At 45.6% G+C, this 13254-nt stretch overlaps 1 protein-coding gene across 13 annotated transcripts in view; it reads right to left on the reverse strand.

The window, feature by feature from the left end:
- The window catches only part of mybpc1 (myosin binding protein C1), a 159772-nt gene that overhangs the window by 29999 nt on the left and 116519 nt on the right, over positions 1-13254 (reverse strand). For all 13 annotated transcript variants that reach the window (XM_043708742.2, XM_043708741.2, XM_043708740.2 and 10 more), the window contains 4 exons: positions 7049-7208; positions 3650-3754; positions 2478-2666; positions 19-153 (listed from right to left, as the gene is read on the reverse strand). In XM_043708742.2, the coding sequence (XP_043564677.2) occupies positions 19-153; positions 2478-2666; positions 3650-3754; positions 7049-7208 (589 nt within the window). The remainder of the gene's footprint in view (positions 1-18; positions 154-2477; positions 2667-3649; positions 3755-7048; positions 7209-13254) is intronic.

Genomic DNA, 13254 nt, shown 5'->3' on the forward strand with positions numbered 1-13254 from the left:
TATGTTCTATGGACTTACTTCCTTCGATGCAGTACTCAATACGATAGCCATCCAGTCCTGCTGCTCCAATACGCTCTGGGGGCCTCCATTTCAGAGATACACTGGTGTCTGTCACACCATCACATGCGAGGAGTGTGGGTTCACTGGTTGGGGCTGGAGAGAACAAAACAAACAGTAAGGCTCTGTGTTTGACCACACAGAAAAATGTGGAGAGTGGCCACTTTGCAAATGGTGTCAATATAAACCAAGTGATAACTCTTGCTTCAAAATTTACATTGGGAAACCAACAGTGTTGCACACCACAGCTGGTCCATGTCAAAGAACTTGGAACATGATGTATATCCATGGAATCTATCTGATATGGGAGATTACCCAGGTAATGCCTATCCATAAAGAACAAGGCAAATGTAACTCAGTCAGTTACCACCCTGCTCACTGCCTCCAAATCTATCACATGATGCAAGGATTTAATGAAAATGCCATCAAGAACTCCTATTTACCAGCTGCCTGCCCTTCAATCATTAGTTGGGCTTTTTGCCAGAGCCCTCTGACTCCAACACACTTTGCAGCATTAACCGAGACATGAACACAACAGCTGTAGAGGTAGTGAGAGTAAATGTTCAATAACCCAAGGGGTACCACACAAAGGAGTCTAGACAAAATGGAGGTCACTGGAGGTCAAAGTAAAAATCCCCCAGTGCCAGATCAAAGCTAACACAAAGGAAGATGGTTGAGATTGTTGAAGGTTAATCATTGTAGCCTTGGTAGATCACCACAAACGTATCTTAGGAAGTTTCTAGCCCAAGAATCTTCAGTTGCTTCATCAACAACTGCTAATCTCTCAAAAAATAGACCTTATGAAAACTTGCTCAGGTTTGCCCCTGTACACAAAAAAGCAGGACAAATACAACCCAACCAATTAACACCCCATCAGTCTACTCTCAATCATCAGTAAAGTGATGTAATCAACAGTGCTAATGGGCAGCACCTGCTCAGCGACACCCATTTTGGGTTCCACCAAGGCGACTCAACTCCTGACTTACAGCCTTAGTCTTTACATGGACAAAAGAGCTGAATTCTAGAGGGGAGGGGAGAGTGACAGCCCTTGACATTAAGGCTGCATTCGACAGAGTGTGGCATCAAGGAGCCCTAGTAAAACAGGAATGGATAGAAATCAGGGCAGAACTGTCTGCTGGTTAGAATCAGGCCTAACACAAAGGAAGATGGCTGTGGTTGGTGGAGGTCAGTCATCTCAACTTCAGGACATCTCTGCAGGCGTTCCTCTGGGTAGTGTCCTTGGCCCAACCATCTTCAGCTGCTTCATCAATGACCTTCTCTCAATGTTCAGCACCGTTCAGGTACTGAAGGAGTCCATGGCCAAACATAGCAAGACCTGGACAAAACCTGGTTTGGAGCTAACAAGTGGCATGACAAGAATCATGCCACATAAGTGCCCGGCAATGTCCGTCTGTAACAAGAGAGAACCTAACCATTTCCACTTGACATTCAATGGCATTACCATCACTAAATCCCCCCATTACAAATGTCCTGGGATTATCATTGACCAGAAACTGAACTGGAGTCACCGAAAAAAGACAGTGACTACAAGGCCAAGTCAGGGAATAGGAATACTACAGAGAATAAGCTACCTCCTGACTCCCTAAAGCCTGTCCACTTCACTAACTTATTGGCATTGGCCACCTGAAGGGACTACCTCTACACAACAGCTGTAGAGGTAGTGAGAGTAAATGTTCAATAACCCAAGGGGTACCACACAAAGGAGTCTAGACAAAATGGAGGTCACTGGAGGTCAAAGTAAAAATCCCCCAGTGCCAGATCAAAGCTAACACCTGAAGGGACAAGGGAAGATGGGTATTTTGTATTCATTCACAGGGTGAGGGCGTCACTGGTGAGGACAGCATTTATTGTCCATCCCTAATTGCCCAGAGGGCAGTTAAGAGTCAACCACATTGCTGTGGGACTGGAGTCACATATAGGCCAGAGCAGGTAAGGATGGCAATTTCCTTCCCTAAATAACTTTAGTGAGCCAGACGGGGTTTTTCCTGACAATTGGCAACAGGTTCATGGTCATTGTTAGACTCTTAATTCCCAATTGTTACTGAATTCAAATTCCATCATCTGTCGTGGCAGGATTTGAACCCAGGTCCCCAGAACATTGCCGGGGAAACAGTTCAGTGTGCCATCACCTCCCCTATGGCAAAAAGGAGCACCACTCCATGCGGGTTTCTCTGCCAGTCACATGCTTTCCTGACTTGGGTATTTATCACCATTCCTTACTGTCCCAGAGGAAATATCCTGAACATCCTTAGGTACCACTGTCTTAGGAGTCCTGACACTGTAGGGTTTCATGGAGAAAGCTCTTTATTACCTTCTCAGGGGGCAAGCGGAGAGTGATTATATGAACCAACATGATGGACAGAAATAAGGCCAGAGCCCCACACTTTATGAAATCTTACCAAGAGGGATAAATGCTTTTGACGGCTCACTGGGTTTGGACATTCCAATGGTGTTGACAGCAAACACTCGCACTTCATAAGGAATCCCTTCAATCATGTTCTTGGGTTCAAAGGTCATTTCTTTACAAATGTCAAAGTTGAGTCTCATCCATCGAGAGCTTTGCTTCTTCTTCCTCTCAATGATGTACCCTAAATACAAGACAGAGCAGCGACTCAGTGTCTACATAGCCACTCACCCCTCAATATATGAACAGAACCTCACCGCAGTCACATCACCCTGACCCCACCACCATTCAACAGTGCAATGTCTGCAAATTTCTTGAACAAAGAGACAAAAAAAGGTCTTCAGTGAGATGAAAGAATCATAGAATTGCTATGATATAGAAGGAGGCAATTTGGCCCATTGTGCCTGTACTGGCTCTTCAAAGAGCATCATTCCCTCATGCCAAGCTCCAGTCTATATTTCCCAAACCCCGGCACACCATTACTATCCCAATAACCATCCATTTTCCCTCCTGAGTGCCTCGATTGATTCTGCTCCCACCACGTTTCCAGGCTGTGCATTCCAGACCCTACCTACTCGCTGGGTGAGAAAAGAATTCTTCTCCAAATACCCTTGCTTTGTTCACCCATCACTTTAAACCCATGCCCCGCTCGTTCTGGTAGCTTTTACGAGTGGGTACAGCTTCTCCCTATCTACCATCTCCAGCGCTCTCATGGATTTCAAAACCTCAATCAGATCTCCTCTCAGCCTTCCTCTCTCTAAGGAGAACAGTCCCAACTTCTTCAGTCTAACCTCAGATGTAAAGTTGCTCATCCAAGAACTCATTCTTGGAAAAGGAAGAACATAGAATTATAACACCTTCTACCACCTCAGGACATCACCATACATTTTACAACCAATTAAAAATCTCCTTAAAGCTGCCAATTTCCAGAGCTAAACATATTGTCACTATCACAACGGTGTTCACGGGAGATGGCCACGTGAAAGTCACCAGCTATGTTTCTGACATTAAAACATCGAATGCACTTTATTATGAATTTCATTGACTGTAAAACCCTTTGGGACATCCTGAAGTCTTGAAAGGTGTTAGATACAAGCAGGGGTTTCCACTTTCAGTCCTTGACATTTGATTCCAACCTTCCCGGGGTGTCTCAGACCCTTGAGTTACCTAAAATCGGGGAGCTTCCATCATAGTCAGGAGGATTCCACGTCATTGTACACCAGTCACCTCCAACTTCTGTAACTATCGGTGGTGCAGGGGCATCAGGAATATCTTTAGCAAAAAGCATAAAATGTTCAATGTTAGTGGCATTTCCAACAATGTCCAGTTTACATTCTGCAAGGATAGTTCTGTTCTCTGCCTGGAATAGACTCCAGCTACTGAATGGTCACACATACTGGGTACAGTGGGCAGAATCTCGTGGAAGTGATTGGAACTCAGCTACCACTCAGCACAAGCTCCACGTTGTAGAAAGAACACAGTGTGATACACAGCAACTCTCATTCCCATTGCCAGAATCAATAACTCAGCACCCTGTCTCAGTAGCTCCTTTCTAATAAAACATTTCCCTGAACCCCCAACGCAAGATAGTCTTCAGTTTCCGCTCCCTTTGTTTCCAACTGGAGAACCACCCAAACCCGCACCCCAACCCAACCCGCACCAGTTACCCGCTCGGACATCACACAATGAACAAGTCCCGGATTTTCCAGCTGCTCCTCAGAGACTCAGTCCTGGCACCTACACCTTAACCCCACTGCCCATATTCTGTCCATTTTGTGGAGCAGGTTGGTGAATTCCAGGATAGCAGGAATGTTGTTAGAGTCATAGAGTGTTGTTCCAGGAAACATTGGGAGAGAGTCCAACTCTTCCATCCAAATGGGCCAATGACATGCAATCTGAGAACAAGAGGCATCGTAGCATATCATGGGGTATTAGGAGATATCAGGAGGTTTTGAGCACTATCGTAAGATACCAATTCCATCAAGGTGGGACAGTGGCTCAGTAGTTAGCACTGCTGCCTCACAGTGCCAGGGACCCGGTTCAATTCCAGCCCTGGACGACTCTGTGTTGAGTTTGCACATTCTCCCCTTGGCTGCGTGGGTTTCCTCAGGGTGCTCCGGTTTCCTCCCACAGTCCAAAGATGCGCAGGTTAGGGTGGATTGGCCATGCTAAGCTGCCCATACTGTTCCGGGATGTGTAAGGTAGGTGGATTACCATGGGAAATGCGGAATTACAGGGATCGGATAGGATGTTCTGAGGGTTGGTGTGGACTTGATGGGCCAAATGGTCTCCTTCCATGCTGTAGCGATTCTATGATCACTCATACAGTGTCCATCAGATGAAGATCACAGTGGTATCGGGGAGTGGGGGAATGGAGTGAGGCCGGGAATGTTGGGAATGGAGTGAGACCGGGGAGTCGAGGCGGGTGGGGTGGGGAAATTGAGGCTGGGGAATGAGGCTGAGGAGTGGGGGATAGGAATGAGGCTGGGGAGTGGGGGATGGTAATGAGACTAGGGAGTGGGGTTGGGAATGGTGGAATGGAATATTTGCTTGGGATGTTGCCAGTTTACCTTTCAATTGCATTAGCATCAGAATAAACTTTTAAAAAATCTAATTAACAGGGTCTGGGTAATCTGGTGTTGAGTGGCCCCTTCCTAATTGCCCCTGGAGAATGTCAATAGCCCCACGGAGGTACAGTTCCATTGTGTTTATGTTACTTATTGCATTTGCTCATGGAATGTGGGCATCGTTGGCTGGGCCAGCATTTGAAATCCATAATTGCCCTCAGATGGTGATGATGAGCTGCCTTCTAGAACCATTGCTGTCCTTGTGGTGTTAGTAGACCCACAATGACATTAGGGAGGGACTGCCGAGCGATTTTAACCTAGCGGCAGAGAAAGAATGGTGATATACTTGCAAGTCAATGGTGAGTCGCGTGGAGGCTGTGGTGTCCTCTCTACCTCTGCTGCCTGTGTCCTCCTAAAGTGCTCAAGGTCAGAGATTTGGAATGTATTGTTGAAGGAGCCTTGGGGAGTATCAGCGGTGCATCCTGTAGGTAGTACACACTGTTGCTACTGAGCGTCCGTGGTGGAGGGAATGGAGGATTGTGGACATAGTAGCTTGAGTGTGATGGAATACTCCCCACTTGCCTGGATGGGGGCAGCTCCAACAACACTCAAGAAGCTTGACAACATCCAGGACAAAGCAGCCGCTGATTGGCACCACATCTACAAGCATCCACTCCCTCCACCACCGATGCTCAGTAGCAACAGTGTGTAATATCTACAAGACGCACCACAGAAATTCACCAAAGATCCTCAGACAGCACCTTCCAAACCCAAGACCACTTCCATCTGGAAGGACAAGGGCAGCAGATACATGGGAACTCCACCCTTTCCAAGTTCCCCTCTCAGCCAGTCACCATCCTGACTTGGAAATACATCGCCATTCCTTCACTGCCACTGGGTCAAAATCCTGGAATTCCCTCCCTAAGGGCATTGAGGGTGTTTGTTACACCAAACAGAGTGTGGTGGTTCAAGATGGCAGCTCACCACCTTCTCAAGGTCAATTAAAGACAGACCATAAATACCAGCCCAGCCAGTGACACCCACATCTCATTCATGATTAAAGAACCATTCTCATAAATCTTGACTGTGCCTTCTCCAAGGCTTTGACCTTCCTCCCTAAAGCCTGAGATCTAGAATTAGAGTCTCCAACTGAGACTCTGACCTGTGATACATGAAGTTTCACCACAATTTCCCTGACTCAGTGCTACACTATACACCTCTGTTAAAATAGCCATAGACCCTGCATATTGCTTTTCCAAATTGTTTTCATAACTTGTCCAGTTATCATTACCAGGCTCCTTCCATGCACCCACAAGTCTCTCTGCTCTTGCAGCACTTTCACATGTACTGCTGCCTCTGCTTATTCTTTGTCCCAAACTGAAAAAGTCCACTTCCTGAAGGAAGAGCACCAATCACAGTATCCCAGAATGGTACAACACGGAGAGATTGGCTCATTCAGTCTGTGGTGGATCTTACAAAAAGCAAGAGTCCAGATTAGAGTGGTGCTGGAAAAGCACAGCAAGTCAGGCAGCATCCAAGGAGCAGGAAAATTGACGTTTCGGGCAAAAGCCCTTCATCAGGAATGCCTGAAATGTCGATTTTCCTGCTCCTCGGATGCTGCCTGACTTGCTGTGCTTTTCCAGCACCACTCTAATCTGGACTCTGATTTCCAGCATCTGCAATACTCACTTTTGCCTTACAAAAAGCAAGCCAGTCAGCTCCAATTTCCCCATATCCCCAAAATAGTTTTCTCTTTGAGTGTTTATCACAACTCCTTCCAAAGTTGCTTCTGAGTTTGCATCCATCACCTGAACCCTTTGTTGGGCAAGGTTTTGTCTTCTCCTGTCTGTTTTTGTTTTGACAATCATCTTGAATCAGTCACCAACCATTTAGCCAAAAGGAACAATTTCTTTTGGTTTAATCGATCTAAACCCTTCATAATCCTTTGATACAGGGAGTGAAACAGCAGTGGGATTGTCTATTTGTTGTCCTCACTTACCGACCACCTTTATTTTCAGCTGGGCACTGTCTTCCCCAGCTTCATTCTGTACCACAATCTTGTACGAGCCTGAGTCATCTTTCTCAGCGAGATCAATCACCAATGAAGTGTGATCGGGGAATGATTCCGCTCTTACTCGGCCCCCTGTTTCCATAATTGCCTACGAGACACAACACATTACACATCAATACACCCTCACCATAATACAACTTAGACAAATGTAGCAGCTTTAAAGAACAAAGAACAAAGAAAATTTACAGCCCAGAACCAGGTCCTTCGGCCCTCCAAGCCTGAGCTGATCCAAATCCATTGTCTAAACCTGTCAGTCAATTCCCAATCATCTGTATCCCTCTGCTCCCCACCTACTCATGCATCTGTCCGGACGCATCTTAAATGAATCTACCGTGCCTGCCTCTACCACCTCTGCTGGCAACGCGTTCCAAATGCCCACCACCCTCTGTGTGAAGTACTTGTCGCGTGTATCCCCCTTAAACTTTCCACCTCTCACCTTGAAAGCATGACCTCTCGTTATTGAATGGTCAAATACCAAGTTGTCTTTTATTGAGAATTCTAGACATTTGGCATTATTTGGAGGAAGAGCTTTGCTGCTATCTACAGCATCACAGACTGTTCAAGAGAAAGGGAGCTGTGCAACAGCTACAGTGATAGCAACTCCCCAAGCTTCCTTCAGTAGCACATACCAAATCCAAGACCACTTCCATCTAGAAGGACAAGGGCAGCAGATACATGGGAACACCACCCCCTGCAAGTTCCCCTCCGAGCCACTCATCATCTTGACTTGGAAATATATCGCTGTTCCTTCAGTGTCGCTAGGTCAGAATCCTGGAATTCCCTCCCGAAGGACATTGTGGGTCTACCCACAGCACACACACTGCAGCGGTTCAAGAAAGCAGTTTCTCCAGAGCAGTTCAGAATGGGCAATAAATTCTCGTCCAGCCGAGATTCCAACATGATTAAATATTTGTTTTCATAAATAATGCCAAACATTTCTTGAAAGGAAAAGAAATCCCACAATTTCGTCCTGAGGTCGGAATTTTCAGATGGATGATGAAACCTCATGCAGCAAGGGATCTCGGGATTTTGGGATTCATTCATAAATTCACAAATGTTCTTATGTTCTTCCAATACAGAACATAGAACAGTACAGCACAGTGTAGGTCCTTCGGATCTCGAAGTTGTTCCAACCTTTTATCCTACTCTAATATCAAACTATATACCCTTCACTGTACTATTTTCCATGTGCATATCCAAGAGTCGCTTAAATGTTCCTAATGTATCTGACTCTACTCTCACTGCTGGCAGTGCATTCCACGCACCCACCACTCTCTGTGTAAAGAACCTACCTCTGATATCTCCCTTAAATCTTCCTCCAATAACCTTAAAATTATGCCCCCTTGTTATAGACATTTCTGTCATGGGAAAAGGTCTCTGGCTATCCACTCTATCTGCGCCTCTTAACATCCTGAAACCTCTATCAAATCACCTCTCATCCTTCTTCACTCCAATGAGAAAAGCCCTAGCTCCCTCACCCTTTCTTCATAAGACATGCCCTCCAGTTCAGGCGGCATCCTGGTAAATCTCCTCTGCACCCTCTCTGAAGCTTCCACATCCTTCCTGTAACGGGGTGACCAGAACTGAACACAATATTCCATGTGTGGTCTAACCAGGACTCTATAGAGCTGCAGCATAACCTTGTGACTCTTAAACTCAATCCCCCTGCTAATGAAAGCCAACACACCATACGCCTTCTTAACAACCCTATCAACCTGGGTGATAAGGTTGAGCAAAGTATGGACATGGACCCCAAGATCCCTCTGTTCCTCCACACTGTCAAGAACCCTGCCTTTAATCCTGTAGTCTGCATTCAAATTCACACTTTTCCAGGTTGAACTCCATCTGCCGTTTCTCAGCCCAACTCTACATCCTGTCAATGTCCCATTGCAACCTACAAAAGCTCTCCACACAATTCACAACTCCAACAACCTTCATGTCATCGGCAAAGTTATTAACCCACTTTTGACTTCCTCATCCAAGTCATTTATAAAAATCACCAAGAACAGAGGTCACGGAACAGATCCCTGCGAAACACCACTGGTCACTGAGCTCTAGGCTGAATACTTTCCATCTACCACCACCTTCTGTCTTCTATGGGCCAACTCTATATCCAGACAGCCAAATTTCCCTGTCTCCAAGGCCTCCTTACGTTCTGAATGAGCCTACCATGGGGAACCTTATCAAGTGCCTTTTGTTTTAATGAGAGATGTATTTTTTATTATTCAATCGTGGAACATGGATATTGCTGACGAGGCTAGTATTCTTTTTTATGTATATATTTATTGAAAAAAAATTTCCCTTTCATTTAACAAAAACACAAATCAGAAAAAAAACAAAATCATAAATGTACAAAAGTACAGAAAAGTAGAAATGATATCGTACTATTATGTTTTTACAGTAACATTAACAATAAACTGCTTACTATTCTCCAAGATACAGTCAATTCATATTTACCTAACTTAAACCAAATTAGCACAGACTCAAATTAAATGAGATAATACTAAATTAAATTACAATTCAACAACATTAACTTACACTACATTGTCTTATATTATATTACATAACTCCACTCGTCACACCTCCACCAACGCTCCCGTCCATGGGAGCAACAGTAATTATACCCGTATTTACTAGGCCTCAGCACCCCCACAACCCCCGCCCCCACTGCAGTCCCTGGACCACCATATATAGCCCTCATGGCTATGTAAAGGCCCTAATCAATACCGCCAACAGATCCATGACTATATAATTTAGAAAGGGCCGCCATGTCATATAGAATTGCTCCATTCCGTGGTGCACCATACTTGTCGCGTGATCCTGAGGGACGTGTTCCATCACTAGTCTATGCCACCCTGCAAACCTGGAGGCTTTTCTGATATCCAGTTCATTCGGATGTTCTTCCTCACACAGTACGTCAGGATATTAAACAACCTCTTCCCGTGCTCACCCAGAGAGGGAAGGTTCAGTAATCCCAAGAGGAGGGACACCAGATCCCCCCTAACTTCCATTTGCCTACATATGGCAACAGGGTGCCTATTTGATATTTCTTCAAATCAGGGAGATCCCCACCAACGCCCCCCTGGACCTCCCCCCCCCCCTTTCCCACCCCCCGCCCATCCCACCCATCCCCCCATATCCTGCAACTTGGTAAATTTTATTAAGGGATGCCTACGGCACCAAATAAATTATCCAAGCTGCTCCACCAATCTCCGCAGCACCTGTTTGAGTATTAATAGTGGGAGCATCCTCATAGGATATAACAACTGAGGGAGAACATTCATTTTAATCAAGGCTAAAAGGCCTAGCCAAGACATTGGCGGTCCCTCCCATCACTGCAAGTCCTGCTTTATTCTCTCAAACAGCTGCACAACGTTAGCTCCGTACAGCTGCTGGAAGCGAGGGGTAATAAAACTTCCCAGTTAAAGAAAACCTTTCCATGACCACCTAAAGGGAAATTCCATTCCACCTTCGGTACCTCCACCAACCCCTCACGGACATGACTTCCTGTTTTGTAAAATTTATCTTGTATCCCGAAAAGCTACCGAACACTTTAATTTTTTGTATTATCTGTGGTATAGATTTTTCAGGGTTAGCTAAAAACAAAAGGATATCGTCGGCATAGAAAGTGAGTTTGTGTTCCCCAAATCCCACCTTTGGTGCCATTATTTTGGGGTCTTTTCAGATAGCTCTGCCAGTGGTTCAAGTACCAAGGTGAACAGTAGCAGTGACAAGGGACATCCCTTTCAGCTGCCCCTCCCCACACCAAAATTGCTCAATTTAACCACATTCATAATAACTGCCGCCTTAGGATCTTTATGTAACACTGACAGCCACCTGGTGAAGGCCCTCCCAGACCAAAACAATCTAGAACAGCAAAGGGATACAACCATTCCACCCAATCCAAAGTCTTTTCTGCATCCAGGTAGACCACCAAACCAGGACTCATTCTCCATTGACATATTTGCACTTTATTCAACGCCCGCCTGATATTATTGGAAGGGTTGCGACCCTTGATAAAACCCATCTGGTCCTCTTTTATAATAACGGGCAGCACCTTCTCCAACCTCTTTGATAGAATTTTAAAATCCACATTCAACAACGAGATGGGTCTATACGCTGTGCAATCCTTGGGGTCTTTCCCTTTCTTTAAAATAAGAGAGATATTAGCCTCTCTAAGAGAGGGCAGAAGACATTCCTGGCTATATGAGTAACTATACATCTCCAGCAGTGGTTCAGCCAACATGTGTATGAACTTCTTGTAAAGTCTACTTGGGAATCCATCTGGACTGGGTGCCTTAGCACCTTGGAGCTGCCTTACTGCCTCTTCCACCTCCTGTACTGTCAGAGGTGCATTTAAAAGGGAGGCCTGATCCGTGTTTATACTGGGGAAGTCCACGTTTTCCAAAAAAGGATTCCATTCTCACATTTCCATCCCCACATCCCTCCGATCAGTATAACTCTGTACAGAACTCCCGGAATCTGGCACTGATCTTCCTCAGTTCACAAGTGACATTGCCCGCGCTCTTCCTGATAGTCACAATGGACTGTGCAGCACTTTCCTTCCTAGCCAGTTAAGCCAGTTATCTACCTGGCTTATCCCCATATTCAAACAGCCTTTGCTATGCAAGGGAGACCCCTCTCTTCTCCGCTTGTGTGAGCACTGAGTCCAGAGCAGCCCGGAGATCCATGACCCATTGCAATCTCCCCATCAAATGCCTTTCTAAAATCCATGTACACCACATCCACTGCTCTACCTTCATCAACGCCTTTTGTCACATCCTCAAAAAATTCAATAAGGCTTATGAGGCATGACCTGCCCCTGACAAAGCCATGCTGACTATCTCTAATCAAACCACGGTTTTCCAAGTAATCATAAATCCTGTCTCTCAGAATCCGCTCCAACAATTTGCCCCTCACAAATTAATTCCCAGGATTATCCCTATTCTCTTTCTTGAACAGGGGAATAACATTTGCCACCTTCCAACCATCTGGCACTACTCCAGTGGACATTGAGGACACAAGATTATCGCCAAAGGTGCAGCAATTTCTTCCCTCGCGTCCTGTAGTAACCTTGGGTATATTCCATCTGGCCCAGGGGACTTAGCTATCCTTATGTTTTCAAAATTTTCAGCACGTCCTCCTTCTTAACATCAACCTGTTCGAGCATATCAGTCTGTTTCACACTGTCCTCACAAACAACAAGGTCCCTCTCAGCAGTAAATACTGAAATAAAGTATTCATTAAGGACCTCCCCTACTTCCTCCAACTCCACGGACAAGTTCCCTCCACTATCCCTGATCGGTCCTACCCTCACTCTGGCCATCCGCTTGTTCCTCACGTAAGTGTAGAATGCCTTAGGGTTTTCCTTAATCCTACCCTCCAAAGCTTTTTCATGCCCCCTTCTAGCTCTCCTAAGTCCATTCTTCAGTTCCTGACTACGTTGTACCCCTTTAGAGCCCTGTCTGATCCTTGCTTCCTCAGCCTTAAGCTAGCTTCCTTCTTCCTCTTGACTAGATGTTCCACATCCCTTGTCACCCAAGATTCCTTCACCCTACCATCCCCTCCTTGCCTCAGTGGGACAAACCGATCCTGCACTATCAGCAAGTGCTCCTTAAACAACCTCCACATTTCTGTTGTGCATTTTCCTGAGAACATCTGTTCCCAATTTAGGAGCCCCAGTTCCTGTCTAATAGCATGGCAATGCCCTCTCCACCCCCCAATTAAATACTTTCCCACACTGTTTGCTCCTATCCCTCTCCATGAAAGTAGTAAAGGTCGGGGAGTTGTGATCACTATCACCGAAATGCTCTCCCACCGAGAGATCTGACACCTGGCATGGTTTAACCTCCCCTCTAGTCGGCCTATCTAATATTGAGTCAGGAATCCCTCCTGGACACACCTGACAAAATCTGCTCCATCCAAGCTATTTGAACTAAGGAGGTTCCAATCAATATTAGGGAAGTTAAAGTAACTCATGACAACAATCCTGTTACTTCTGCACCTTTCCAAAATCTGCCTCCCAATCTGCTCCTCCGTATCTCTGTTGCTATTGGAGGACCTGCAGAAAACTCCCAATAGAATGACTGCTCCTTTCCGGTTTCTGACTTCCATCCATACTGACTCAGTAGACA

This window comes from Chiloscyllium plagiosum, unplaced genomic scaffold, assembly GCF_037043375.1.
Source record: "Chiloscyllium plagiosum isolate Xiang-an unplaced genomic scaffold, Cpla_swu_hap1 HiC_scaffold_19, whole genome shotgun sequence".
NCBI classification, from domain to species: domain Eukaryota; kingdom Metazoa; phylum Chordata; class Chondrichthyes; order Orectolobiformes; family Hemiscylliidae; genus Chiloscyllium; species Chiloscyllium plagiosum.